The following is a 24,956-nucleotide window of genomic DNA, read 5'->3' on the forward strand; positions in this document are numbered from 1 at the left end:
TCGACGAGAACAACGCCATCTCGGCGAACCGCGTCACCGCAGAAGGACATTGAACTAAGAGTCGTTGCCCAGCTGCTAAGTAGCTTGCACGGCGCAAATCGAAAGCGGTGACGAGGTGCTCGTCATCGGTGCCACCAACTGGCCGGATGCGCTTGAACCGGCCCTGCGTCGCGTCGGTCGCTTTGACTAGGAAATCTCGCTCGGAATTCAGAAGCGCGAAGCGCGCTCAGATTCTGAAAATCATCTGCAAAAACCTCAAATTCGAGCAGACCATGGACTACGACGAAAACGCCAATCTAGCTCCCGGTTACGTCGCAGCAGTCACAACCGCAATCAAGCGAATGCTCCCCGAACGCGAACGCCAACAACTGCTGGTCGAGCGTCGCAAGACGGATCAGGATCGACTCAAGCAACTTGCCAAGAAGGTCGTCATCGATGACAAAGTCAGCGACGGAATCGGCGAGCCAGCATCAGTCCACAGTTGGTCAGCGGATTTCCATCAATCGCAAACCCGAACCCTTGGTCACCGTTCCGTCATCTGGACTTCAGCACCAGTGTCACCGCCGAACTCCGCAGCAATCCCAGCCTGTCCGCCCGGACGAGAGTGCCTGAGCTTGGGGCCACATTTTTAGGTCGTTACTGTCGCAATAGCAGCAAGCGGTAGCAGAACCAAAAATCGTGTCGCCGAAAAAAAAGGGATTTTGGCTGAGTTGGCAGAATTTTAAGAAATCCGTGTCGAAACGAACAAAACGTGGCGGTGGAAGCATCATCCGCTGGTTCCTGACGCGGAGAAACTCCAGGGCCATCTACTAAAAGCTCGATCTCCGGGAATTTCCGCTGGGGACACCAAAGATTGAACCTATATTTGTGCTTCAAAACCATACTTCTCACTCAAGAGCCAAACTGAATTTCCGAAAATAATGACCAGGATTGGTGCTGCAGTCCACTTCTTTTGCTTAGACCACAGGAATAACGATAATGGTCGTCCTGGAAGGTGCAATTTTCTCGGAATATTCCGAATCGGGGTTTAAGAATCATTCCAAAAACATTGGAAACAAAGCACGTTTGCTGCTGTCAAAATGACTCTTCTCGATATGACAAGATAGTTTGAATCGGGGTGGGAATGACGTGTCAGGTCAGCGCTAATTGATTAGCTAATTAACTGAAAATTACGCTAGTTGATTAGTGATACAATAATTAATTAGGTGTGTCCTGCCCCTCGGTAATAATTGAAATTATCACGCAAATATACGCAAAAGATAAAAAAAAAACTGGCAAAACATAATTTGGGAACACCCAGTTAACTCAATCCGAATTCTGAAACAGAATCTAATTAGAATCGTATACAAATTCCGTTTCAAACGCAACAACCGGTTCCGTGTTCGAACCGGTTGTTGCGTTTGAAACGTAATTTGTGTAAGATTCTAATTAGATTCCGTTTCAGAATTCGGATTGATTTGACTGGGCAAAATTTATGTATTTCCCAGTGAAAGGTCCACTCGAGCTACTCGAGCCAACTTAGTTCTATTTTTCAAGTGTAGGTGTCGCATGTACTTTTTTGAGCTGTCAAACTCGGACTTAGCAAAAATTTCATTGTTTTTGTTTGCTCCTTCGCGACCGCGTGTTTATCGGGAAGATTTTTTTCGTGATCAAGCTGGTATGTTTTTGAATCTGCGTCCGACGGACAATTTTATTTTGATCTTTCCTTTTGCAGCAATAGTCGTAGTCGGCGATCAGCACTTTGTCCTAGGGCGGTCCTGGAACGCCGGTAAAACCGTGAAAAGTTGGCGTCAAGTTACGGCCAACGTCTTGTCAAACAACGGCCTCCGCGTTGGAGGAAATGTTCCGCAAATCGAATAGGACTAAAGAGCATCTTTTCCAGCACGCCGAATCTCGCCAGGACCGTCGGTCAGCTGGTTCAACACAGTCGATCACAAGGGCCAACGATCTCGAGGCCTCATCACTGTAAAGACTGAACCATCCCCCTACGAACCATTTGCAGCTGTCCTCCAATCCGAGCGTCCCGTCCGCGACTAGCAGCTGCAGCAGTGACAAATCGTCCCCGATACGATCGACTTCGTCCAGTACGACGACCAGAGGTAGCGCCATCAGTCACAACGATCACCAGCTCTGCCAGAAGCGTTGGAGGAGTAAACAATCCGTATGCCCAACCGGGCTGTGCCATCAAGGACGACGAAGATTTGCTGGATTCGTTCAAGCAGCCTGAGAACCGTTAGCGGCAGGAGATTGAAAAGGACAAGAAGCTCTTGGAGCAAGATGCGACGTGCAACAGCACCTGGAACCTGCGCCAGCTGCGGCAGCAGTACAAAAATCCACACTGGGGCACCACAGCTGCTGAATCCATGCTACTGTCTGAGTGATGAGTCCGACAGGGATGAGGGCAATTCGGTGCGGATGATGAAGGCGAAGAAGGTCAACTGGGGCGGAGCGACGACGACGAATGCGGGTGGGAAAGTGACATCGGTCAATCCAGGGTTGGCGGCTGAGTCGAGCGAAAACAGCAACACAAGCTGTATGAGTTCCAACACAAGCTTAATTCCGCACTCGTTCTCCGTGGGGGAGATCTGGAAGATCCACACCAACCTTAAGTCGTCCAATCTACCTCAACGATTTCCGGCAGCAAAAGGCAGCAGCAGGAAAACGCTGATCGCGGTCGCGCCAGGGCAACAAATGCTCCTCCAGCGTGAGCAGAGACCAGGAGGTTACGGCCACTTCAAACGAGACGCCCAAGCCGGCCGCTGGAGCTTAAAAAGATGGTGCTGTTGATTACGCCGATGGTACCGGTACAGCTGCCGGAGGTTCGGAGTGACGAAGACGACGGGGATCCGAGTCCACCGGCCACAGGGTTTCAGCGGCCAATTCGCTGACGAGGAAGCATGCGACAGCTCATTTTGGCAACCGGAAAGTACCGTGCGAACTAGATCCGGCTCCGATCGGCAAGAACGCATCCGCCTGGATAGAGGAAATGTTCCAGGCCATGATCCGAGGTGATGACCGAAAGTGGCAAACAGTTTGTAGCGTACCTGTCAATGAAGGAACGCATGAGAAGTGACGTCACGACCTGGTCGAAGAAACTTTTCCGAGGACGACAAGGAGTACCAATACTACAGCCTTCAACAATCTTATTTAAGGACACATGACTAACTACACAGAAAAAAATATGTAAATTTACACAGCATGTAATTACTGTTTCTTATGTAAACTCACTCAATGTAATGTTGAAATATGATGTAAAGAGTAAAAAGTCATGGAAATTACTCCAATGTAAATCTAAATCTAATGTAAATCATGAATCTAATGGAAACGTTGAGCATGGAAACTCAAATCTGATGAATTTCTACCCGTGTTCGGCTTCCTGTAAATTCCTATTTAATGTAAATCATATATCCAATGTATTTCTGCCAAACGTTGACTTCAAAACTACCCGAACTAAAAATAGTTATATTTGGTTCTCTTTCTATCGCTTTCATATTTCGCTGGTCCACTGCCTGAACCTCGACCTGAGCAAGTTGATGCTTTAGCCGCTCGTTTATAAAATGCGAAGATGGCTCAGTCGGCAGCGGGTAGCAGCAGTAACACCGAACATCCTACCCGTCGTCCGTTCGATTCCAGTCCAGCGTTATTCCACTTGGCCGTCGACGAGAAAGCGTCCCCTACCTGTGAAACAACTTTTTAAAATCATAATTTCCTTTTGCTGCCCGCTTCACTCATTTTAAAATAGAACATAGGCCACACCCTTTTCCTACTGCAATCCAAGTCGAGCTTCTCATTCCCATTGGCCAATCAGAATTAGTTGATTTGAACTAATGTAAATTCCAAAAGTAATGTAAATCTCAAAACTAATGTAAATTTTCAAAAGTAATGTAAATTTCCAATGAATATAATGTAAATTTCCAATGAACCTAATGTAAATATACATCATTTATCATGATACCTTTTGGTACATGATAAATAATGTAAATTTACAGAAATATTTTTTTCTGTGTAGTTCTAACTACTAACAATTCTATCCCTTTCACAGAAGACAAATTCTCCGCCGACCAGACGCCTGCTCCATCCTAGTGGAACTCGCACATCACCGACTCCCTGCCCGCCGCCAAATACAGCTTCCAGACCACGCACGGTCTCGTCCAGACGCATCCGTCCTTTGGAAAGACCGGCCCATCAGCCCTCCCACTAACCGTGGGACCACGAGCAAGCAGCAGTCCCCAGTTGGCCAGCGGGATCCCATCTATCGCCAACCCGAACTCCCGGTCACCGTTCCGTCAGCCGTACTTTAGCACCAGTGATACCCCGAACTCCGCCGCAATCCCAGCTTGTGCACCCGGACGAGTGTGTCCGAGCAGGCCGCGAAGGAAAACCACCGAGGATCGGCTACTATCAATTTACCGTCGAGGACTACACCGTGCTGGAAGCGTAAGTTCATCGAACTTCCAAAAACCAACTTTTTCAAGACTAACTTCTTCTCTTCTCTAGTGCAGGCAGGCCGAGGAGGTCGGTCGGAGCGATCAAAGCGATTTGATTCCAAGCTGGTGGACACGTACTTCGATGATGTTGGTGGAATGGCCAAAATTTTGCGCGAGTTTTTGCTGCACGTGAAGCACCCGGAGTGCCGCCTCCGCGTGGATTTGTGCTCGGGGCAGACGTTGCTTTCGCACGCTATCGCTGGTCAGCTTAAGATTGGACTGGCCACAAAGTTGGTCGCGGAGGTTTCCAGCGAGTTGTAGCCAGGCATCCGGGAGGTGTTCAAGCAGGCAGCGATCCTCTCGTCGTGACTACTTTTCATCGACGAGAACAACGCCATCTCGGCGAACCGCGTCACCGCAGAAGGACATTGAACTAAGAGTCGTTGCCCAGCTGCTAAGTAGCTTGCACGGCGCAAATCGAAAGCGGTGACGAGGTGCTCGTCATCGGTGCCACCAACTGGCCGGATGCGCTTGAACCGGCCCTGCGTCGCGTCGGTCGCTTTGACTAGGAAATCTCGCTCGGAATTCAGAAGCGCGAAGCGCGCTCAGATTCTGAAAATCATCTGCAAAAACCTCAAATTCGAGCAGACCATGGACTACGACGAAAACGCCAATCTAGCTCCCGGTTACGTCGCAGCAGTCACAACCGCAATCAAGCGAATGCTCCCCGAACGCGAACGCCAACAACTGCTGGTCGAGCGTCGCAAGACGGATCAGGATCGACTCAAGCAACTTGCCAAGAAGGTCGTCATCGATGACAAAGTCAGCGACGGAATCGGCGAGCCAGCATCAGTCCACAGTTGGTCAGCGGATTTCCATCAATCGCAAACCCGAACCCTTGGTCACCGTTCCGTCATCTGGACTTCAGCACCAGTGTCACCGCCGAACTCCGCAGCAATCCCAGCCTGTCCGCCCGGACGAGAGTGCCTGAGCTTGCCGTCGAGGACTACACCGTCCTGAGAGCGTAAGTTATCGAACTTCCAAAAATCCACTTTTTTCAAGATTAACCTAACTAATTTTCTTTTCTCTAATGCAGGCAGGCAAAGGGGGCCACAAGGTTGGTCGCGGGGGTTTCCGGCAAGTCGGAACAACGCATCCAGGACATCCAGGAGGTGTTCAATCAGGCAGCGGTCCTCTCGCCGTGCCTACTCTTCTTCGACGATATCAACGCCATCTCGGCGAACCGCGTCACCGCGCAGAAGGACATGGAACGACGAATCGTTGCGCAGCTGCTATGCAGCTTGGACGGCCTTTGCGAATCGAAGAAGGTGACAAGGTGCTCGTCACCGGTGCTACCAACCGGCGGGATGCGCTCGACCCGGCCCTGCGTCGCTCCGGTAGCTTTGAACAGGAAATCTGGCTCGAAACTCCGGAGCGCGAAGCACGCGCTTGAATTCTGAAAATCACCAAACTCGAGCAGACAATCGACTACGACGAACTCGCCGGTTACGTCGGAGCAGCTCTGCTGGCGCTGGTCACCCGCACGGCCGCGAACGCTAACAGCTGTTGGTCGAGGCCATTCGCGAGCCTTACCTGGAAATCCTGCATCGCAAAGCAGAGCAGGAATTACTCAAGCAACTTGTCACGAAGGTCGTCGACGATGATGAAATCATGGAGGGGAGGAATCAGTCAAGAGTATGCTCAACGGATGATGACGTGATTACGCTGGATGATGACGTTGAGGTGGTCGTGAACCTGACAAAGAGGAAGAAAAATCTTCCAAAGCAGAGAAGACAACCGCGGAAGAGAAGAAGGCAATCTGGCGTTAAATTAATTATAATGAAAAACATATTTTGTTAAATGAAATGTAAATTTAAATACGATTCAAATAAAAATAATAATACATTCTAATAAGTTGGTGCCAACAATGAAAAGGGCTGATTGGCTTAGTAAAGTCAATCCGCCGTTTTCATTTGATGCTCCAGTTTACCTAGGTAAATCCGGCATAAAAATCATAAATTAGTTTCACTATAATCCGCTAGGAGGCGCTTCGTATAGTTCAGAATACCAAAGGCAGATGGCACTGTTGTTTGACGTTTTCTTGGCTCGATTGGCTCGAGTTTTTTGTGTCAAATCGAGTCGATTCCCGCTCGATCCTCGAGCCAAACTCGAGCCTAAATCGAGTCGAGTCGAGTCGAGACTCGAGTCGAGTTTGGCTCGAGGATCGAGCCGATTTGGCTCGATTTTTCTCACTGGGTTATTTCATACCACCTTTTCAAAAACCATGCATAAACAATATTGACAGCGCCTCTGGCGGAGACTTCAGGAAACTGCATACGTGTCAGATCCTTCCCAGTCAAATCAATCCGAATTCTGAAACGGAATCTAATTAGAATCGTATACAAATTCCGTTTCAAACGCAACAACTAGAGAGCCTGGATCTTATTAGAGAACGGACATCTCAAACCTAAAGTACCAATCGAAGCACGAGAACTGTCAAACGGAGGTACCAAACGAGCATAAGACAAAGGATTTTGCTCGATTGGTACCTCCGTTTGACAGTTCTCGTGCTTCGATTGGTACTTTTGGTTTGAGATGTCCGTTCTCTAATAAGATCCACACTGAAGATAAGAATTACACCAAAAAGTGTAGAATCCAACCATTTTCGCACAAGACCACGCTTGAACCATCGCGCCGTGTAAACAGCCCGGAACACATTGGCTGGATTCTGGGCAGAAACGCATCCAATGTGTAACTTTTGATTTGGCGGTAGCCACCTGGTGGCAAAAATGGGAAGCTATCGAATAGCGGGGATATGGTGCTGCCACCTGTCAGTGAATAGATAAGACTTATTTTATTTCGATTTACTTGAAAAACGATTCAATTTCAAATTATTTATTACCAAAATGTTACTAGTAATTTTAACATATCACTTTAATCCTAGCAGAACTAATCTGACTTTTGGGACGAACTATCGAAGAACTGTTCCGGTGGGATCTGCGATGTGCACATGCATTTGGTTGTGTTGGCCGTTCAAACTACCGGTTTCGCTCACCCTTGTCGTCCCAGGACATCCTGCGGCCGTCCAGTCAGCCGGAAGTGGGCTCCAGCAGCACCGAAACCCCAGCGAAATCCAAATGCAGAAGCGGCGCATCGAGTTTGATCTGCTTCATAGTAACAGCGTATTCATCGAGCAGTACCCAAAGCACCACGACCAGCGTTCTTCTAGATACGCGTACGCTCAACCCGATGAAGCCACGCTGTTCGGCCAGCTCAAGCAAAAGGTGTCTACTGAGCTGGCAGGTCATCAGCAACCGGTCATAGTACACCGGCCTCTGCTGTCGTGGTCGGCACTGTTGGATAAAGAAAGTCAACATCTGGTTTGGTTTTTCGCAATTCAGTGATACTCACAGTGTGTAATTTACGCGAACTTTTTCTCCAGGGCGTTTGCACCCTGCAGGTTGGCAAGATCCTCCTCGTCCAAGGACAGCGCTGGATCACCGGCAGTGCCTAGAAGTGTCGATAGTTAAGATCGCCCGGTTCTGGAAGAACACTTCCAACATCTCACCACTGCTGTGGAGTTCAGCACTGGCGGCGATCGCACTGGGATCAACCGTTCCACGTCCTTCGATCAACCAGCGGCACTGCCACCCGCCGGATGAAACTTGTAGTGATAGCGATCGCTGGCGCTGGCCAACAACGATCCGTCCCAGCCCACAGAACTACTAGCGCCGACCGTCGCTGACCCGGTCGACGTCCCGCCGCGGTCCTTCAGGAACCGGATCTACTGGCCGCCGGCCATGGCCCTGTGGTGCGACGAGTACTGGTTCGAGCTGATTTGTGCTAACGCAGGCTTAAAAGAAACAAGAGCATTACAATCTGCAGCAATCGCCGACAGGACTCGGGAACCAACCGTTACCCCTTGGTCGCGTTCGAGGCGAAATCGGTCAGCATCTGGCCGGCAAAGTCTTGCGCCTGGTACCGCTTCTCATACACTTCGAAGCTGAAGTGCAGCTGTTCGCGCTTGTTCTTCTCCCGTCGCTTGATCAGCTTCAGCAGCTATGCTTGAACATCTTCTGGTAAGGGGACTCGTCATTTTTGCGGATCTTCCTGGATTGCATATTTTCGGTTCTCCGCCGGAATGCCAGATACGAGTTGTGTTCTGCGTCGTGTTGCTCTGCTCTCCGTCTTCACCGACAGTACCAGTGTAGATCGCATCCGGCGACAGCTATATGCCGGTTTCGGTTTTGCCAAGGTCGCGCCCGATGAAAAAGGTTGATACGCAAGATGGGTGTAGTCACCCTCAACCGACTCCCTCAGGCTCTTGGGACTTCCTCGCGCTGCTCTTCCTTGGGGGACTTTTCCATCGCACAAGGCGTTCGACGCCGATTTTGGCTCTACAATCTGCTCGCAACTTTCCGGGAAGCTAACGTTTACGGGATCATCGCCTTGAAGGGTTTCTTCAGCGTCTCCGGGGCGCTGGCCAAATCGCTGATGAAATCATCGAACGCGTGTCCTCGGCAAACGAATCCAAGTTCTTCTTGTTGGTCGCCATAAGGAACTCGTACCTTCCAGCGCGACGCTTCTTGCGATGTTCTGCCGCGGTGACTTTGCGGTTCCGACGGAAGATTTCGGGCGGATCTCGTAGACTGGCCGTGTTCTGAAATGCTCGCGATTGTGGCTTGGCGTTTCAAGATTCTCCTTACTACGATTCGAATTGATCCTGGGAAAAAGGTAATTTCTTAAAATTTGAATGCAAATCAAACCAGTTGTTTACCTTATTTCTGTTGTTGTTGTCACCAGCCACGTAGGACCGCGAGCTAGAGGCCAGTTTGCCGTCCTCGGTCTAAACTATCGTGATGGAGTTCGAATATCCCGTTACTGCAAGACCGGTCTCTTCCGACGTCCACTTCTGTTGCCGGTTGTTCGTTTCGGTGACGGTTTCCGATGGTGCCTCTTTAATCGTGTTTTTTCCCGTCGAGCGGTGTTTTTTTTCAGGCGGTTGTTTTGTGTGGAAGCTGTAAAATAAACCGGGACCGTGCTGATCGCATCCGCCGATAGGTACATTCCGGTTTCGGTCTTGCTAGCTTTACGCCCGGTTCCCAAGATAGGAGTAGTCGCCCTCAAGAGATCCTCGACGGGTTCCCGCTGCGTTTCCTCGTCGAACTTGTCCAACGATACTAGGAATAGCTTGTCCACGTCGTCGACGGCAGCTTTCGATGAGAATTCCTCCTTGTTCTTCTTTGGTGCCTGTATAGGTAACAGCTTAAACAGCCACGTTGAGCCGTTACCTGAATCCTTGTTGAGTAAACGTTTGTTGCCTGCCTTGAAGATTTCCAAACTTTCGGCGACAGCAAGCTTCGATGGGTTCGTGATGTGTCTTAAGATGACCGCGTCGCTAGTTGTGATGTTATGTTTCTCCTTGATGATGTGTTCGGCTACTGCTGACTTGAAATGGGGGACAAATCCTTTCCGTATTTCCTCCTTGGCAATTCTGACATCGGTGTCTATATGTTCGCCCAACCTGGTTTGCAGCAATCTCTTAGTTTGTCCAATGTAGCTCATATCACAGTGGCCGCAGGATACCTCGTAAATGCCGGGTTTGCCTAAAGTCGGTATGGGGTCTTTCGTTGAACCTAAGATGGATTCCAACTGGCTGTTTCTACTACTGAACACTAAATCGATGCCGAATTTAGCCAGTTTTTGTCGTAATGGGCGTGTTATCCTGTAGTCGAATTCTACTGCTGCTCTTCGTAGTGGCTCTACTGGTGGTGTAAGGGTTGTGAGTGACGTTCTGTGGAGTTTTCTTTCCTTCTTATCGATGATTGCTTGGATAGTTGTTCTGCTGTAACCGTTGATTTCCGCTGTTTCAAAAATGTACTCCAATTCTTTTTGTTTTCCTGCTTCGCTGAGGGGTAAAGTTGTCATCCTATGTATAAAATAATGGTATGCTGCCATCTTGTGTTGGAATGAATGGTTTGACGTGGCTGGGATTGTTCTTCTGGTGTTTGTTGGCTTCCTGTAGATCTCGAAAGAAAACGAAGATGGGCAACCTGGTTCTCTTAGGATCAGGATGTCTAAGAAAGGTAACTTTCCTTCGACTTCCATTTCGTAAGTGAACTTGATGCTTCTGCGTGCACTGTTTATGGTGTCCAGTACCGTTGTTAGTGAATCCCTTTTGATGATGCAGAAGACGTCATCCACGTATCTCCACCAACGTTCTGGTAGTAGGTTTTTGGTCTGTAGTTCGTGTTCCAAAGCAGCCATATAAACATCGCTCAGGAACGGTGACAGTGGGTTACCCATCGATGCTCCCATCCTCTGTTGGTAGATGCAATCCCTGAACTGGAAGTAGCTCTGTTCCATGCATAATTTGACGAATGTTATATACTGGATCGTTTTTTGTCTCCATGGTTCTCCCTCGTATTGTGATTGCAGCCAATCCCGTAGAGTTCCTATTGCGTTGTTTACTGGTATGCTTGGGAACAATGCTTTTACGTCGAAGGAAACCATTATTTCATCCTCAGCTATCGGCCCCGACTCTAAGAGCTCCTTTGTGAACACCTGCGAACTGATGATCGATCGGCTCGGGAAGGGTTTCGGCATACTCTTGAATTCCTCGACAAGCCACTTTGCGATCCGACTGGTTGGGGCATCCACTGCTGAAATGATTTCTCGCATCTCGTTGCCTGGTTTATGCACTTTAGGTAGTGCTTTAATCCTCGGTAGAGTTGGGTTCGGTACTCTCAACGATTTTGCAGTTTTTCCAACCGATTTCAAGAGGCCTGCCCATTCCTTGATGGTGTTCTCGACTTACCCCAGCGATGAACCTTCAGTCGAGAACAGAACACTGATGAAGTCTGCAAGTAGTAGACGAAATACGTATCTGTCAAGATATTAAAAATATATAGTGGAATTAAAAGGAACAACTCGTCTCTTCGTCTTACCTTGCTCATCGGAACAGATGATTTATAGCGAATCCTTATCAGCTTATCCGTGTTCGATTCTGCCAACTTCCTTACACTTGCCCAGCTCGCGTTTTCCAACGCAGCCAGAAACAGGTCGCCCCACGCCGATTCATCCTTTTTTCGTCCTGTTCGTCCAGTTCAGGTGCCACCTCAGAAACCGGTTCCAGCCCGCTGTCGCGGATTTCCGTTGATGACCAGGTCGACGTTTTCGACGTCGATTCGCGGAGAGGTTGGCAGTAGAACTGCTTGATGTTATCCACCGTTTTGGCCTCCGCGGGTGACTTCCGTTGGACACCCAAACCGGATCAACTGGCTGTTGTACGCTTTGGCCTTCGTTTGCGAGTTGAGCATCCTTAGTGCTATCTTGTAGGCGATAATAGACGGCCCGGATGATAACGGGACTTAGCGAAGTGGTGAGAGTCGTGGTGGTCCTCAAACTTGTTGTGCAGCCTCGGGTGGTTCAGCGTCGAGCAGCTTCGGATTCGGAGGCGAACCTGGTCCTGGGAGAAAAAAGTTAAGTGATTGAAGGCAAAGCTACTCAAAAGATTACCTCTATCGTAGATGACACCACCATCTTCAGCAGATCTCAGTGTAAATATTTGTCTTAATGTGGCTGGACGGCCACGAGCCGGAAGCTGGTTCGCCTTCCTCATGCGTCATCATACGACGGAGGACCGGATCCGGTTCGGCGAAGCTTGATGTTTTCAATACGCCCAGTCGACGGTTCGGTTGTCCACTCACGGGAAACAGCGAGGTCGGCCGGTTGTTCCACTGCCACTCGAAGAATCTTTCCGAAAGGAACTTCACGGTGCCCTAGATGAACATTTCTCGAGAAAAACCAGCTGGTTTTTTAAAGAAGAGGCTCCTAACCTAGAAAATCAAAAAAATTATTATCAAAGCAAACCCCCAAAGGATTTGAACAAAACTTACCTGGCGATAATGCTAAACAAAATTATCCAGAAATCATTTCCAATGACACGGCGTTCTCGCAGGATACTCACAGAAATCTTACAGAGCGAAAATATTCTTACTAGAACGCTGCCATCATCCTGCTAGATTTTCTTAAGAATTCTTTGAGAATTATAGCTCAAATGCAATAACCGGTTCTAGCAGGAGCCGGCGAAATCAACCCAGTCACGGCGTTCTCACAGGATTCTTATAGAATTCTAGCAGGGCGAAAATATTCTTATTAGAACTATGCCATCATCGCGCTAGAACTTTGCGAGAATTCTCAAAGAATTCTAGTTCAAATGCAATAACCGGTTCTAGCAGAAGCGGCGAAATCAAACGGTTATGTTAGAATCCTGCTAGAATTTTGCTAGAACTATTCTGACAGGCCTCCTGCTAGAATTCTGTAAGAATTTTGCTGGAATGGAGCGGAGAGCATTTTTTCTAGAATCCTGCTAGAATTTTGCTAGAATATGTCAGATTTATTTTCTGCTAGAATTGTTGTAGTAAAATAAAACAATAACTGTACATAACTTAGTTAACAGTTATTTTATTATTTATATATGTACACTAGTCATTTTTTTTCATTTCATCACACCACAGCTTCATATTTTTCCTCTTCCTAGCGGTCTATCTGGTTTTCTCGAATGAAGGCAATCCTGATTCTGCCTTCATATCTGGGAAGTCTATTTGGGGTTGAAATCCGGCCATTTTCCTGCTTGCAACGCAACACCATCGAAAACCTGTGACAAAAAAGAAAAAAAAATATTTTGTTAATTGTTTTCGCAAAGTTTCCCAGGAGGTGGAAGTTAAATTTCTGTCAGTAAGCGCCCAAGACGGTTCCTTTAAATAATTTCACGAAAATCCTTGTAGAAGAACATAACCTAGGAAACTGGAGTTTTGCGGTGTTATTCCCGGATTATCCGTTGAATTATTTTAGTCACCTTAGAAATCTTTTATACTCTCCAGTTCCTGGGTGTTTCTTAAAGACCATTTTCACAATTTCATCAACTTACCTTGTTCCAGAATAATGTGGCACGAAAAAAAAACCGTCCGTCTTTTAGAAAAAACCTCCGAAAGAAAGAAAGAGAAGAAAGATGACCGGTGAAAACACGATCAACCACGAGGTTTGCGAAAATGACGTCATTTTCGACAGATATTTTTCCTGCTAGAACATTCTAGCAAAATTCTAACAGAAATCTGACAGATTTCGCCCTGTAAGAGTTTTCTAGCAAAATTCTAACAAAATTCTTACAGATTTCGCTCTGTGAGAATTTTCCGGTAAAATTCTTAGAGGATTCCGGCTGGCCTGCTAGAATAATTCTAGCAGGGTTCTAGCAGAACCAACTCTGCTAGAAATTTCCGTGACCGGGAACCGGTTCTGTAAGAATCCTGCTAGAATGCTGCCAGAATTATGCTGGCAGGCATTTCTGTTAGAATCCTGCTAGAATTTTGTTAGAATGTGATACACACAAAAAAATATTACTGTAATAACAAAAGTCACTTACTTTTGATTTAAAAAGTTGCCAAAATTTGCTGAAGGGAAAGTTTTTTTCTTGTTTAAAAAATGAAAACTTTTACTGCTGCAGTTTTTGAAAATCTCCTTACTAACTGATTTAAAAGTCTTAATTTTTAATACGACTGTATAATTTCTTTCATTTCGACGTTCTCGTGCAACCGTGTACGCCTAAGTTCCAAATGTAAACATCCTTTCCGTGTACTTATCGTGAGTTGTTTATCTCATTATCAGTGCTGTGATTTTGTCGATTTTTGTTGAGTAAAATAACTATTCTCGTCGCGCAACTTCGTCGAGTTTATTATTCGGGTGCATATCTCTTCGGAATTATTGGAGTGTGCTAACGCCATCTGTTGGCCGATAGCAGAATTGCGACTAGTTCCCGTGTGTAAGCTGCCTACTTGCCGGCGTTCAACTTGAACTGGATCAATCATCATCATCTTCATTATGGCTGCTGCAACTGCAAACACCTCCAAGAACACCATCCTCTGCCATGCGTGTACTGAGGATGTAAAGGACGAATATGTTTCCTGCCAGGGTTTCTGCAACGCGGTGTTCCATTTTCATTTCAGTAGTGCCAAACCAGACCTTTTGAAGGAAATTACGTCGCACCGCCAAATCTTTTGGCTCTGCCGATCTTGCTCCAGCCTTATGGTGGACCTGCGGCATCGACGTTCAGTTCAAAGCGCGTATGAAGCAGGCCAGGAATTATCTCTCAGCCACCATAATCGCATCGTCGAGCAGCTCAAATCGGAACTCCTTTCCGATTTGAAAACCGAGTTGAGTGCGAACTTTGCGAAGCTCATTGCGTCGAACTCGTTGACTCCTAAGTCAGCAAGTCACGGTGCTGGTGGGTTTCGCGGTTCCGGAAGCAGACGACTTTTCAACAATCCTGCACCGCCTCTAAGGCCGCATCCCATGCCGCCGCAACATGACACCGGTAAACCCAAGGAAACTGCCGATGTTGTGGAAGGAGTAGTCGCTGAAGGGTATGGGACAGCTACTGAAGAGGAAGTTCCTCGTTTCTGGCTTTACCTCTCCCGTGTTTCGCGGAATGTCACTGAAGCGCAAATCGCGAAGCTTGCCGTCGATCGCCTAGGAGTCGTAGACGTCAAAGTCAAGAGGCTGGTCGCCAAAGGCAAAGACGTCAGCAGAATGAGATTTATCTCGTTCAAAGTTGGTGTGCATGTCGACCTGAAGCACAAAGCCCTCGCTTCTGCGACGTGGCCTGACGGTCTCGTGTTCCGCGAATTTGAAGAACGCAACGCAGAAATTTTTTGGGAGCCTTCAAGTGCTGTCGTGAACAATCAGGAAAATCCGCCGCCACCTCCGTCCCAACCCTTAACGACGCCGACGACGCCGAGTTTGCCGCCGGAGTCTGCACCGCAATCGACTCCAAAGAAACCGGAGCACGTTTTGGAAAATTCGGAAGATACAGAGTTGACTGGAGGTCTGGGCGGTTCACCCATGGATCATCAGACAGAGTAACGTGCGGCACAATCGTGCCAACAATCCCAGCATCTTTGCGCTTTTCATCCCAGCATCTACCAGTACGAGTCCTCCAGTCTTCGCCAGGACGCGCCGTAGAAAGCCTTATGAGAGCCCCTCGCCTGCCCGACGCCACCACGTCTTCACCCAGCCAACGCTTGAGAACCCCTGAAAGTCGCAGCCATCAGAGCCGTCCTGGTGCTGGTGTCGGTGTCGGGGGAGGGGTCTCTCAACCGGCGCCCTTCGGCAAGTACCCTTCTCGATCGCAACATTTCCTGCCTGATGTCCGTCCAACTTCCAGCTCGTGTGCCAGTACGTCGGCGACTCAGACTGCAAACGTCTCACCGCCGTCACTTCGAGCCATCCAGTTTTCGCCAGGACGCGCCGTAGAAAGCCCTATGGGAGCCCTTCGCCTGCCCGACGCCACCACGCCTTCGCCACGCCAACGCTTGAGAACCCCTGCAAGTCGCAGCCATCAGAGCCGTCCTGGTGCTGGTGTCGGTGTCGGGGGAGGGGTCTCTCAACCGGCGCCCTTCGGCAAGTACCCTTCTCGATCGCAACATTTCCTGCCTGATGTCCGTCTAACTTCCAGCTCGTGTGCCAGTACGTCGGCGACTCAGACTGCAAACGTCTCACCGCCGTCACTTCGAGCCATCCAGTTTTCGCCAGGACGCGCCGTAGAAAGCCCTATGGGAGCCCTTCGCCTGCCCGACGCCACCACGCCTTCGCCACGCCAACGCTTGAGAACCCCTGCAAGTCGCAGCCATCAGAGCCGTCCTGGTGCTGGTGTCGGTGTCGGGGGAGGGGTCTCTCAACCGGCGCCCTTCGGCAAGTACCCTTCTCGATCGCAACATTTCCTGCCTGATGTCCGTCCAACTTCCAGCTCGTGTGCCAGTACGTCGGCGACTCAGACTGCAAACGTCTCACCGCCGTCACTTCGAGCCATCCAGTTTTCGCCAGGACGCGCCGTAGAAAGCCCTATGGGAGCCCTTCGCCTGCCCGACGCCACCACGCCTTCGCCACGCCAACGCTTGAGAACCCCTGCAAGTCGCAGCCATCAGAGCCGTCCTGGTGCTGGTGTCGGTGTCGGGGGAGGGGTCTCTCAACCGGCGCCCTTCGGCAAGTACCCTTCTCGATCGCAACATTTCCTGCCTGATGTCCGTCCAACTTCTAGCTCGTGTGCCAGTCCGTCGGCGACTCAAATCGCAAACGCCTCGACGCTGTCAGCCACCGTCCCTAGTCAACTCGCTAATGATGTTCAACCCCAACGCCCCGGCTCCGTGGACCGTCGTGACTCCTCACTGCTAACCATCTACTACCAGAACGTTAGAGGACTAAGAACGAAAACCAATCAACTGCACCTGTCGCTGAGCTCGTGTGATTACGACGTGATCGCTTTTTCTGAAACGTGGCTCAATGCGAAGATTGTGGACTCAGAGCTTTCTTCGGATTATACCTTTTATCGTGCCGATCGTAGTCGTGAAACAAGCGTCTTGGAGAGAGGTGGCGGCGTCTTGATCGGTGTCAAAAAACGTTTTCACCCGGAGCCCATTCATTTGCGGGGCGGCGAGAAGCTTGAGCAGATCGCAGTGCGCATCCCCTTGCCTGGAAAGACGTTATTCGTCTGCTGTGTTTACATTCCTCCCAACTCAGATGCAACTATCTACACTCAGCACTCATCGTGTGTTCAACAACTGTGCGATCTGGCGCAAGGTCCTGATGAAGTCATCGTCGTTGGCGACTACAACGTTCCGAATCTCACTTGGCATTTCGACGAAGACATCAACGGGTACCTGCCTAGCGGCCAATCTACTGAACAGGAAGTTGCTCTGATTGAGGACGTTCTTGGTACTGGCCTCCAGCAAATGTTTGATCTTCCGAACGCAAATGGACGATTACTCGATCTGGCCCTCGTAAGCGACTCGTCTCGTTTCCAACTCATTGAACCACCTCGGGCCATTCTCAAGGTTGACGCACATCACAGGCCGTTTATCCTAGTTCTCGATACGCAATCAACGGGGACCGCTGCCGAACAATCCGGAACGTACTACGACTTTGCTAACTGCGACACCACGGAGTTAAACAACTCTATTGCAAGCTTGGACTGGGCTAATCTGCTACTCGTTGGATCTGTTGATGACATCGTTGAGCGATTCTACGACAAGCTAAATGCAATTATCCGGGAGGTTGTACCTCTAAAGCATCGACGTCCGCACCCGAACAGCCACCAGCCTTGGTGGAATCGAGAGACCCGTAATCTTCGCAACAGGCTGCGAAAAGCAAGGAAACGTTTCCTTAAACATCCGACGGAAATGCTGGGCAGGGAGTTGGCGGATCGAGAGTTGCACTACGAGATGAGCTTAGAAGCTGCCTTCCGAGGATACATCAGTGGCATCGAATCGAACCTGAAGCGTGAGCCGAAATCCTTCTGGGCGTTCGTGAAGAAGCGGAAGCAAGACAAAGGGATTCCGCAGGACATGGTGTATCGTGACTCAAGCGCCACAACGCCAGACGATTCTGTACAACTGTTTGCAGATTTTTTCAAAACCGTTTACAGCGCCAATCAACCTACACCCAGCAACGAGTCCCTGGACAAGATCCTGCCGCACGAGTTACACATGCCCTTGGTGTGTCTCACGGAGGAAGACGTGCGCAAGGTCTTGGCCTCTACCGACGCCTCCAAAGGACCTGGCCCGGACTGTATCCCTCCTTCCATTGTAAAGCAGTGCGCAGCTACACTAGCAAACCCGCTCGCCATTATTTTCAACCGCTCCCTCGAATCGGGTGTGTTCCCTGCTAAATGGAAGGTAGCTTCGATCAGGCCAATTCACAAGTCCGGGAACGTGCACAAACTCGGTGGCTCGAAGTCTGAGTTGTTCATGATCCCGTCTGGTGTCCCGCAGGGTAGTCATCTGGGCCCACTAATTTTTCTTCTGTTCATCGACGATCTGTGCCACTGGATCAAGAACGACAAGGTCTTGTACGCTGATGACTTGAAGTTCTATCGCACAATTACTTCACCGCTCGATTGCCTGCACAGAAAAAAATATTCCTGTGAATTTACATTATTTATCATGTACCAAAAGGTATCATGATAAATGATGTATATTTACATTAGGTTCATCGGAAATTTACATTAGATTCATTGGAAATTTACATTAGTTTTGAAAATTTACATTAGTTTTGGAATTTACATTACTTTTGGAATTTACATTAGTTCAAATCAACTAAATCTAACTAGCCAATGGGAATGAGAAGCTCGACTTGGATTGCAGTAGGAAAAGGGTGTGGCCTATGTTCTATTTTAAAATTATTGAAGCGGGCAGCAAAAGGAAATTCCGATTTTAAAAAGTTGTTTCACAGGTAGGGGACGCTTTCTCGTCGACGGCCAAGTGGAAATAACGCTGGACTGGAATCGAACGGACGACGGGTAGGATGTTCGGTGTTACTGCTGCTACCCGCTGCCGACTGAGCCATCTTCGCATTTTATAAACGAGCGGCAAAAGCATCAACTTGTTCAGGTCGAGGCTCAGGCAGTGGGCCAGCGAAGTATGAGAGCGATAGAAAGAGAACCAAATATAACTATTTTTAGTTCGGGTAGTTTTGAAGTCAACGTTTGGCAAAAATACATCGGATATATGATTTACATTGAATAGGAATTTACAGGAAGCCGAACACGGGTAGAAATCCATCAGATTTGAGTTTCCATGCTCAGCGTTTCCATTAGATTCATGATTTACATTAGATTTAGATTTACATTGGAGTAATTTCCATGACTTTTTACTCTTTACATCATATTTCAACATTACATTGAGTGAGTTTACATAAGAAACAGTAATTACGTGCTGTGTAAATTTACATATTTTTTTCTGTGTGGCTCTCCAAAGTGACATTGATTCGCTCATGAGATGGTGCGATCAAAACGGGATGGAGGCCAACGCAAAAAAGTGTCAAGTAATTACATTCGACCGTAAGCTGCGCCCAATCATGCACGCCTACATGATGGGAATATCCTTGCTACACAGAAAAAAATATTCCTGTATATTTACATTATTTATCATGTACCAAAAGGTATCATGATAAATGATGTATATTTACATAAGGTTCATTGGAAATTTACATCAGTTTTGAAAATTTACATTAGTTTTGGAATTTACATTACTTTTGGAATTTACATTAGTTCAAATCAACTAATTCTGATTGGCCAATGGGAATGAGAAGCTCGACTTGGATTGCAGTAGGAAAAGGGTGTGGCCTATGTTCTATTTTAAAATGATTGAAGCGGGCAGCAAAAGGAAATTCGGATTTTAAAAAGTTGTTTCACAGGTAGGGGACGCTTTCTCGTCGACAGCCAAGTGGAATAACGCTGGACTGGAATCGAACGGACGACGGGTAGGATGTTCGGTGTTACTGCTGCTACCCGCTGCCGACTGAGCCATCTTCGCATTTTATAAACGAGCGGCTAAAGCATCAACTTGTTCAGGTCGAGGCTCAGGCAGTGGGCCAGCGAAGTATGAGAGCGATAGAAAGAGAACCAAATATAACTATTTTTAGTTCGGGTAGTTTTGAAGTCAACGTTTGGCAGAAATACATTGGATATATGATTTACATTAAATAGGAATTTACAGGAAGCCGAACACGGGTAGAAATTCATCAGATTTGAGTTTCCATGCTCAACGTTTCCATTAGATTCATGATTTACATTAGATTTAGATTTACATCGGAGTAATTTCCATGACTTTTTGCTCATTACATCATATTTCAACATTACATTGAGTGAGTTTACATTATAAACAGCAATTACGTGCTGTGTAAATTTACATATTTTTTTCTGTGTAGACCGGGTGTGTTCTGTTAAGGATCTTGGCGTTACTCTTGACAGAAAGATGACTTGCAACGAGCATATCACTTCCGTCACGGCTAAGGCGTTTGCTACAATTGGTTTCATCCGAAGAAACACGACTGCCTTCAAAGACATCCACGCTCTGAAAGCTCTGTACAGCGCCCTAGTCAGAAGCCAGTTGGAGTATACTGCCCAGGTGTGGGCACCATATCACAATGTTCACATCGCCAGGTTGGAGAGGGTGCAACGCGCGTTTGTGCGGCTAGCATTACGCACGCTGCCGTGGAGAAATCCGCCGGAACAGACATCAATCGAGGATCGCCGTCGACTGTTGGGGCTGGACACGCTGTTGAAGAGGAGACAGAGGATGCAGCAGCTGTTCATCTTCGATCTTTTGACGAAAAGGCTGGACTGTCAAAAATTGTCTCAACTTCTGATCGTTTATGTTCCACCACGTAATCTTCGTCGAAATTCGTCTATGTTCCGTCTATCTGTGCACCATACTGTGTATGGACACAACCAACCATTTGATGTATGCTGTCGTTTGTTTAATGTAGTTTCTGACCGTTTTGTTTTAAATATGACGAAAGATAGTTTTAAGAAATTAATTAGCTGTTAGGAAACAGTCTGTTAAAGACGAAGATAAATAAATAAATAAATAAACAAACATTTTAGTGGGTCCAGTTGTGCCTGGTGAGTCCAGAACGCAAATCAAAGCAGACCGCGGAAGCAGCCAGGACTCGGGTGCGGACACCTTCGTAAGCCAAACAGCAGCAGCGAAACGCCGGCGAAGGAGGGTGGTGCTTGCGCGGGACGAGGTCGAGGGTTCGAAAAGGCCATGTCTGCAGCTTCCTGCAGGACCTGCGCTGTTTCACGACCGGAATGGGTTAGAGGGAAGCTTGGGTGTTTTGTGATTGATTGGTTTGAACAAGTTCTGCTAGAAATATCCGTGACTGGGGAGTGCCGCACTCGTCGAGTGCCATTTTTGGTTCAAACGAACGGTCCAGTTTTGCTCTCAGTTTTTATCAGCCCGGTAGCATGTTGACAGCTCCCATACAAACTGAGCGTACCTCTTTTTGTGGGCCCAGTGGGCCTAAGATGGCGGCCTTCGATATTATCTAGCCAAACTTTTGAAAATGGCGAATAGCTTAAATAATTATTTGTTTTGCCTGTTTTCGGTGTAAAACGACAAAATAAGCATTCTGGAATCATTTTCTTTAAAAACTTGTTTAGAGATACGCCACGTTCAAATATTAGTCTAGAACAGTTGGAGGGAGCGTGCCGCAAAAGCCGTCACGAAAAAAAAGTTTCCCGTTTTTAAAGGGCGGACTCCGACGAGGTCCACTTGCCATCTGTCGGTGGATACGCACAACTCACGAAAACTGTCATGTTAGGGGACGGCTGGTTTTTATGCTTGTGTGCGTGCGTGGTGTTTTGTTTTGGTTCAAAAAACGTCAGTCAAAATGAGATCGTTGCGAATTGAACGTACCTCCGCGCTGGTATTAATGGTGTATGTCGGATCCTGTCTCATGAACGCTCATATCCAATATTGGAACCCGGAAAGCGGTTCGTAAGAACCTGGAGCCTAGCCTGGAGCTTACTTTTCGTTTGAGATGGCCGTTCTCTAATGAGCTTCAGATTCACTAGCAAGAGTGACAGTTATCAACGAAATTCCATAAACCTGAAGTTCTTCAAATATTCTTAAAATATTATAATTAAAAAAAAAATAAACACTCAAACCCCGATGGTTTGACACAAACTGTTGTCAAACGAACGGGGTCACTTTTTTGTTTGATACCCCTTTTACACGGAGTTCACATATACTTCCAAACGTTTGTTTTGATAGTGTGCGTAAGCGCAGTGTAAAAAGTGACATTTCGTCACTTTTTAGTTTGACTTTGACCAACCAACGGGGTACAAACTAAAAAAGTGTCAAACGAAAAAGTGACCAACCACCGGTGGTTGAGTGTAAAATATGTTATATTTTTTCAATGATCATACCAATTTAAAGAAATATAGGTCATTAATGAATTTTAGAGTTCGAAGAATTTCTGTAATTTTAGAACAGGGGTGACCAAAGTACGGCCCGCGGGCCAAACGTGGCCCGCAAGGTGATTTTTTGTGGCCCGCGGACTCATTCTGAAAGATCATGTAAAGTAGCCCTTCGACCCATCCGTAACATGATTTTAAAATTCTTATAAATTTAGACTATTTTTTGTGAACAACTTTATTTTTGTTTATTTATCTTAAATAAATGGTTTATCCATGCTTTGATTCCGACTATATGACACAAATATTTTGTTGAAAAATATATTTTAATGAAAGTTTAAATGTGATTTAAAATTGTAATTTCGTCAAAAAAAATCATCCAACCTTTCTGGAAATGAGTTATAAAACGTTCAAATTTTACTAAAAAATAGCAAAAACATAAGGATTTACTAGTTAAAAAGTTACAACGCATCATTTCTTTCTGGGCTAAGCCTCAAACTTATTTTACCCTTAGAAACTTTTAATCTCGGGATGCGAACTTATGACATTTGTGTTATGAATGTAATTGTCAAACGTCTGATAAAAAATATGGAAAATTTTATTGGAATTTGAAGAATAATTGTTGAAATCCCCTTTTGCAATGATATATGTTATTTTTAGGCACACTAAAAATATTTTTTATGTTTTCCCCTTTTTTAAATAATAATTAAAATTTAAAGAAAAATACAAGTGTTGATTTTTTCTTAAATTTTCATTATATTTGAAAAATTACTCATCTTAAGCCACAAAATGATCAACCACCCTTAACCCGTGGTATTTTAACTTTTATCAAACATGTTTGCAGAAGCCAATTGCAATGAAAAGCTCATGGAAAATTTATAATTTTTTAAAGTTTTGTTGATTTTAATAAATTTAAACCAACTGAGTAGAAGCTTCTTTGAACAAAACTGTTGAGAAACTGTCATTTTTTGTTCTCTAATATTTAAATGACGAAAATTAAAAAAAAAACAGAGTTATCTTAAAAAAATCAGCTTATCAAAGCATTTTCAGTCTTATAGATTATAATAACGTAATTCAATTTATTGCATAATTTTTTTTTCACAGTTGGCCCGCAAGCTTATGTGAGCTTCAAATTTGGCCCGCCATTCAAAAACTTTGAGCACCCCTGTTTTAGAATTTTACAGGAGTTGGACACTCAGCACGCTGTGCGTGTTCCGAAAAAAACAGCCGCGCACTGTTCGTGCACTCTCGCGCACCACACGCACCATTATCGAGAAAGAATGTCTAAAAACTTGGCAACACTTCTACAAACGTCATATTAACTGCCCATGTTCGCATAAATGTCCCATATGGGTCATTCCATCTGAAGCGGAACAGCATTTGAAAATTACCCTCTCCGATCCTGCTCAAATTTGGCAGGGTTGTTGATACTATCAAAACATGCAAGAATCCCGAATTTCATCCAAATCGGACCACCCCCTCCATTTTTGTACCTCCCCAAAAAATGACTTTTTGGCGATTTTTGACCAAACCTACTAGTTTCAAACGGCGATAGCTCAGGAACCATAAATCTTAGAAGGTCGGTCTTAGACTCAATTTTGAAGGAAATTGGACGTAGAATCCATTTCCGTGGTCAAAATGTTGATTATTTTTTTCTACCTGTATTGCGCAATTGAAAACTTTAAACGGCCGTATCTCAAAACACCCCAACTTATTTTTTTTATTTGACCTCACCATTGTGTTCCCCGGCCAATTTTACATAAGAATCACTTATCGACAGAAATGAATATGTTTCGTTCCAGAGATATCGAATTTTAAAGTTTTGTGTTTTCGAGATTACCTACATCAGCTTCATTCACCGCATCTGCTAGAAGCACACAGGCGGGCTGATCAATAACTGCTACCTGGTCATTTATTGAAATAATGTTTAATCATATTCATAAATAATCTTTATCAAATTGGGCAAAAATTAACTGTATAACACTGTAGGAAACTGGAGATTAATCGCGAATGTTTATCTGCTCAAAAATATGAATAAAGTGATTTTCTGTGCTAACCCACAGGACAGAGCAATAACGACACACAGTAAAGGGCAGAATTGGATTCCGACGGAGCGAGCAGGAAAATGCAATTAATCTTGTTAGTGACACTGAACAATAATTGCACGATACATTATTGAGTAAAAAATATGAATTAAAATGAATAAAATTTGTTGATACGTTGTACTCTAGTGAAGGACGATCACAAGGAGTAGGAAAAGGATTTCTGGAAAGTATAAAACTGAAAAATGTAAGAAAATCTCAAAGTTTGATCTGCTGCAAAGCGGCTAATTCCCCAAATTTAGTTGCGATGATTTCGACACCGTCCGCAGCAGTGTTTTTTTTTTCTTCTATCATTCTTGGATTTTTGGAACACACTACGGCTGCTGTCCTCACGTATAAGGATTTTTTAAATTAAATGTACCTTGACCAAAATCATCTTTTAATCAAATGGAGCTGGCTCACAATATAAAAATTGATTTAATATGATCAATCTTTTAAACCATAAATCAGATTTTCCAAATTATGGTAAAATGTCAATAATAAACTATAATAATAATAATAATAATAATAACGCAGGTTTTGGGGGTTTTGCTGAATGGCACTGTTTTGCTACCGCCCATGATAAAGGCCCTAGTCATGGCCTCGGAGGTAATCTAAAACGGTTAGCAACACGTTAAAAAACGGTGCATTCAAAATAACCCAATAAATATTCCTTTCACAAAAATAAATTGATCA

At 46.2% G+C, this 24,956-nt stretch overlaps 1 protein-coding gene and 1 long non-coding RNA gene across 2 annotated transcripts; one reads left to right on the forward strand and one right to left on the reverse strand.

Annotated features, from left to right (window-relative positions):
• Positions 1 to 2,163: 2,163 nt before the first annotated feature.
• On the forward strand, positions 2,164 to 6,546 carry LOC120429554 (uncharacterized). The gene is given in 8 exon segments (XM_039594609.2): positions 2,164 to 2,777; positions 2,811 to 3,008; positions 4,043 to 4,285; positions 4,337 to 4,437; positions 4,498 to 4,730; positions 4,890 to 5,290; positions 5,356 to 5,451; positions 5,524 to 6,546. Coding segments are annotated over 8 exon segments (2,454 nt in total). The 3' UTR covers positions 6,092 to 6,546.
• A 4,832-nt stretch (positions 6,547 to 11,378) lies between these two features.
• On the reverse strand, positions 11,379 to 12,372 carry LOC120429568 (uncharacterized). The gene is made up of 3 exons (XR_005607436.1): positions 12,326 to 12,372; positions 11,946 to 12,265; positions 11,379 to 11,895 (listed from the first exon to the last, which is right to left on the reverse strand). It is a non-coding gene; the product is annotated as an uncharacterized LOC120429568 (long non-coding RNA).
• Positions 12,373 to 24,956: the final 12,584 nt, after the last annotated feature.

Source organism: Culex pipiens, chromosome 1 (genome assembly GCF_016801865.2).
Source record: "Culex pipiens pallens isolate TS chromosome 1, TS_CPP_V2, whole genome shotgun sequence".
Taxonomy (NCBI): Eukaryota; Metazoa; Arthropoda; class Insecta; order Diptera; family Culicidae; genus Culex; species Culex pipiens.